At 32.8% G+C, this 6121-nt stretch overlaps 1 protein-coding gene across 1 annotated transcript in view; it reads left to right on the top strand.

The window, feature by feature from the left end:
• LOC111052237 (neurobeachin) overlaps positions 1-6121 on the top strand; it is a 790401-nt gene that overhangs the window by 748035 nt on the left and 36245 nt on the right. Inside the window, 1 exon segment of the mRNA XM_039439449.1 lies at positions 903-1020. Within this exon segment, the coding sequence (XP_039295383.1) occupies positions 903-1020 (118 nt within the window).

The raw sequence follows: 6121 nt of genomic DNA, 5'->3' as shown, positions 1-6121 counted from the left end.
AAAAGTATTTCATGAATGTTCTGGCATCAAAGTCTATTATGACAGTCTCCCTTGCCAGTGTACAGGCACGTGTTTAGCCAGTGCTCGGATATCAGATTTCCAGCCTAATTTGTCAGGAAACCTGAGAAGGCCCTCATTGTTCAAACTATAATACTATGGAGTCCCTTTTTATAGCTGTCATGTCGGACTTGCGATATACTAATCAAAACCAAGGTCATCGAAGGGTATACTGACCTATGTTACAACAGAAGTGATTTTGATAATGTTCGAGGAGGAAGAAGAAGAAGAAGAAGAAGAAGAAGAAGAAGAAGAAGAAGAAGAAGAAGAAGACGAAGAAGAAGAAGAAGAAGAAGGAGAAGGAGAAGGAGAAGGAAAGGAGAAGGAGAAGGAGAAGGAGAAGAAGAAGAAAAGAAGAAAGGAGGAGAAGAAGGAAATTTGAAGGGAGGAAGGAATAGAAAGAAAGTGAGGAGAATATTATTATCAAGGGAAAGATAATTGAGGAGGAGGAAGTGACAAGACAACAAGAAAACGCATGAAGAGAAAGTGAAGATTGCAAAGCAAATAAGTGGAAAGAAGGATTAGAAGTATTGAGAGCTGGTGATAAGGAAGTGAATGTGAGAATATGAAGTAGAAAAATGGAAGGAGAAGAAAGGAAAGATGAAAACAACAACATCAATAAGAAAAAGAAGAAGAAAGAGAAGATGAAGATGAAGAATAATGTAGAATCTGATTAAAGAATAGAAACGAGGAGAGGTGAGAGTAGAAGAAGATGAATAATAATAATTTTTTTTTCATTTATACTTAATGAAGTGAAATAATTAAATAATTGTAATATTATATTAACATAGTTAATGAAGCTGTGAAATTGTTTTCTAATTTAGAAATTTTCTTCTCTTTTCCAGGTACTGAAGTACTGCGATCACCTACACGGAAAATGGTTTTTCACGGAAGTGAGAGCGATTTTCTCCAGACGATACCTTCTCCAAAATGTGGCCATCGAGATTTTCCTTGCCAGCAGAAGTAAGTGAAAATTCAAGTTTAAATTTTAGTGTAGTTTTGTATTTACATTTTTCCAACTATTGAACAAATTTCTGGATAGACACTAGTAACTGAAGTGGAAATGAATTCGTATTGATGGCTTTTTGTTGATGGTGAGTCTCTTGCATGAGAAGATTATGACTATTTCTTTCAGATAAAGAATATTACTGTTCAGTTTTCATTGACTTGTCCCAAAATTACAAAATAGTTGTGTGGTGTTAATATTTATTGAGGGTAATAAAGCAAGTGCAATGTTTTAGTGTTATTTTATCGGCTACTTAAAAAGGCTTTCAAAAAAGCAAGTCGTTTGTAGAACATTAAAAGTGAGTTACTAGAAGCATTAGACACGGTTTTCAAATTTTACTGTGGAATAATTTTCAAGTCTGCTGGTAGTTTCGACATTTAACGGCCTGTTAATTTCTCTAAATCAACACTACTTTTTTTAGTTTTCAAACAGGGAAATATAAGAGGTTTTTGGGTTATTACTAACTGTTTTGAGAGGTGAATTATATTGTCCACTAGCAGGAACCTGTGCTCCGCAAGGGTCTATTTTAAAACATGACAAACTGAAAACTTGACCTACTGAAATCTTGAAGAATTTAAAATAGGCCTATAACCATCCTCGGTTAATTAAGAATTCATATGCCAAATTCCAAGTTAATCAGTTGAGTAGATCAGACGTGATGATGCGTCAAACATAATTCTCCTATCCCGTACGTGTATAAGACAGTTCGTCCCTTTATTATAGCAAAGAATTAAATTCGATCAGCTGATTGATAAAATTATTTTAAGCTTTCCAATGATTACAACATATGTTAGAATATCATGTGTCAATTATCTCAGTTCCATATGGCATTCATCTTACCATGTTCATAACCTTACTAAATAGGATCCTTTTTCATCCTTTGAAAACCTTAGAAGCAAAATATCTCAAAATCCGTTCTTAGTGCGTGTCTAGCATGTTTGAAGAATATTTGTGCAAAGTTTTAAGTCTGTAGGACAATCAGTTTTTGCTGTAGTGTGATTTTACATATTGTGATTATAAATTTTTGGGGGCCCCAGCTCCCTCAGGGGGGCAAATTCCTGAAAATCCTTTCTTAGTGGATGTTTTGAGGCTATCATGAGAAATTGTGCAAAATTTCAAGTTTTTAGGCTCAGTAGTTTGGGCTGTGGTGTGATTTCAGTCTGTCGGGGCTTAGCCTTTTATAGATATAGAGATTTGTCGCTTCCGAGTTTCATAACAGTGGATATTAGGTAGATATTTTTATTTTATTTTACTTTTTATTTATTAACAGTAGATATTTTGATATTGCTGCAATCTTCCTAAAGATCATCCTCAAAATTTCATTCCTTGAATTTTTCCCTAAGAGAAAATCAAATTCTTGTTTGTAAGTGTTTTCTCAATAAATTTGACCCAATTTTTATGAAGTGGAAAAACATAACCTTCTTTCAGGACTAGTACAGTATCATATGAATCGAAATTCGAGGGAGCAACAGTTTTGGGCTGTGCCGGTTGGTTTCAACAAATTATTTTAATTCATAAATAATTGTGTATCTTGAATCAATGAATAATATATATATGAAATATATGATAGCTTATATAGTAGCTCAGTAACCCGCAACCCCGTAAATGCTGCTATCTAACGGTAGAGTTTAGAGACACATTGTTGACCAATCATGAGAGAGTGTGGTGGAACTAGGAGAGGCATGGTCTGTTTTCTGTGGTTTGCTCATTAAAATTTGTTCAGAATTCTAAATTTGTCCATTATTGGCTAGTTAAAATCATTCTTTGTCATACTATTCATTCCATCGATCATTCACATATTTTTTCATTCTCAATAATTTATTTATTCATATACAAATACAATCCAGGTAAAACAACAGGCATTCGCCCAATACACAGTTTGGAATACACAGTCTAGAGATTATATGAAAATGATAACTTGATTCACACACTATTTTGAGTCCAAAATAATGTATCTACTACAATTTTGAATTTATCAGATTAATTAATTTCAAAATATAAATCCAAACAAAAATTTTCCTTCAAAATCGCCAAAAATGTTTAAAATTTACTTAAATCCACAATTATACTCATGTAAACATCAACACATCTGTATTTTTTTATTGAATACCTTTATATTTTTCATTGATTTGTTTCTATATCAGTAGCTTATCAAGCTACACAACTATAGTGAGGTCCACGTAATGATGGCAGTTGAGAAAGATAGGGTAACAGCGTTGCCGATTCTTTGCCTTCCCACTGCCTTCTATGGAAGATACGGTATATCTAATGTTATTTTAACAGTACATTCTTGTTAAAAGTAATAAATATTGTATTTCATATTTCAAGAAAATATATTATATTTTCAAATAATTGAATAATAAATTATATTAAGATTGAATATTTTATTTATTTAAATATATTTCTACATTGTTGAGAAACGATATAAAAAAGTAGCTGAGTTAGAAAAGGTTAGCGCTATCTGATTTGATGAATGATAGACGAGGATAGCAACACTATTGGCAATCGTATACTGCCATTAAAACGTGGACCTCAATATAGCAGCCTGCATGTAGCAGATTAGACAGCCCAACTTCCCACTTTGCTCAGTATCTAAAGAAATGGTCATGTAGGAATTTTAACTGAAATTCTCACTATTAATGTGCGTACAAATACACGCGCCGCGAACATGAGCAATTCACTTTTAATCAGCTGACTATATCTGTATTTTTACAGAAACGGTAAGATACAGATATAAAAAGCTTGGCATCAGCTGATTAAAAGTGAATTGCTCATGTTCGCGGCACATATATCTGTACGCACCTTTATAGTTCAGTCGATTAAGTTTTGACTCAACGAGGATCAAACTTAGAACTTACTGATCAGTTACTAGATCTTTGACAATGTTTCAAATCCACTGATCTATTACTAGTAATTCATTTATTCAACTGTATTAAAATCACAAATTCATAAAATTATGATTCCCTAATATTGTAATGAATAACTGTAGGCTAATGTCAATGATTCAACTTATGTTTCACTTTCAACCAGGGAAGTTTCAAATTTAACCCTCCACTAATTCTAAACGGCTGTTGAGGAGTTCTAGGTCTCAATACGGAAGTGAACGCCGGCTTAGAATGTGGTGTGGCTCCAGCTGGGTGGGATTTACTACTAAACACGTGCTATTCATTTTCTGCATTTGGAAGTGATGACAGCAGAGGCTGAGTCACTTCAAATTTCGGGACTTTGGAGGAGCTTAGTTAGCAAACTTGGCTGTTTCATAGATGTTATAATCTTGTCAATTATTTATTTATTTAATTATCTATGCATTGATAGATACAATATAATTCTCAACTATGAATGATTGGGGAAGGAACAACAGGCTTTTCAAAGCCCAAAACGGTTCCTTTCCCAAATTTAGATAGAAATTGTCTAAAAATAGGTTATGTTTACACTTCATGATTTTTGTCCAATTTTGAATCCAAAATAAATTTATATATAAACTAGGAGTTTCGAATTTAGTGAAGTTGAAAACCAAATTGAATAAGAATACTTCAAAATCAATAATAATGAATTAAAAGTGGTTGATTTCAAATACTTGAGAGAAATTATTCACTGCAGATTGAAAGAGAACCGAATAATTAATTGAATAATCAATTGATTTACGATCAGAGCTATTTTCATCCAATAAATAAGAAAATTTAATAACATTTTTAATTATTCTCTCAATATTCATACTGGTTGGTGAAAATTATGGAAAGAGCTTGATATTTCTTCTGCAAGAATAATTTGACAGTGGGTTTTATTATGGATCCTAGATTGGGAAAACTACTACTTCTATATAAAATCTGTTTCTATAAATTTTACCAACTTTGTTTATTCAACTTATATTGTTGGTTATGAGAGGAAGAGAGTTCATGAGCTGTGACGACAGTCATAAAAATAAATTGACAAGAGAAAATTAAATTGATATTGACAGAGACACGAGTATTGGATCATTCTTTGATAAAACCATAGTCCAGTCAAGGAAAGGTTGAACACACTCAGCAGCTTTAGTGTTCAGCAGCTTTGAGTAATTCGTAAAAGTGTGAAATTAAACATCATATTGAAGAGAATGCAATGCTCTATAAGCTCATAATCAGCATAGATTTTTCCCATCGATTTTCAAAAAGTTATAAGAGCGAATATAGAAAAAAATTGGTGGCAAACGTGTTTTTTTGTTCAAAAATGTCACACCTTTAAGCGCAGATATCTAGAAAACTAGAGGAGATATAAGAAAAGTCGTATGAATATTGTAGGAAATTATGTAAGCTTTACTTTTTTATATGACAGTCAAGTCCTTAGGATGCATAGGTTTTGAGTTTTATGCGATAAACCATAAAATGGTACTTTCAAACCACCCCCACCCCCTTAGCACAGTGGGTAGGGGTGGGGACTTTTGATATGAATACCTCATTACTACCCTAAACAGAACTGCTGGGTCAAAAATTTTATCCAAACATTTCCCTCTATACCCTTTTTTGAGCATTCATTGCCTGGACTTCAAGGGAACAAGGGAAATAGTTTTGTAACTTCGTTAGTTTGGGACACTATTTCTAAGGTATGATAAGATGCTTTCAAAGATGTTGATTGAGCAAAAATAGAGATGGTTATGGTTTTGATTTGTGAAAAGAGCATTGTAATTATATCCTACCCCAAAGTTCAACAAAATTTTCAGTGGTCGGATACCACTTAATAAGAAGTATCTCTCAGTTAAGTACTCAAATTTAAAGGAATGAGATGTATGTTTTTAATATTTTTTAATACCTGATCTCTGTTCTCGAATTTGAAATTATCATTCGGAAAATGCATCTCGATAATATTTGTTTTAAAGTAATTGTGAGCCGACTCACTGCTATGATGAAATACGAATTTCAAACTTAGTCGTCAATGGGCATTAGGGATACTTCAAATCAAATTTATCAGTTAGGGACCCTCTCATAATCAAATTCATAACACTCTCAATAAAAGGACATAATGTGAAACAATGTGTCAACTCATATTTGGACCCTTTTTTGCTGCTTGTCACATTACTCTACT

This window comes from Nilaparvata lugens, chromosome 12 (assembly GCF_014356525.2).
Source record: "Nilaparvata lugens isolate BPH chromosome 12, ASM1435652v1, whole genome shotgun sequence".
In the NCBI taxonomy this organism is placed as follows: Eukaryota; Metazoa; Arthropoda; class Insecta; order Hemiptera; family Delphacidae; genus Nilaparvata; species Nilaparvata lugens.
Note: the sequence above shows the minus strand (reverse complement) of the source record. Positions and strands in the feature narration are given on the sequence as shown.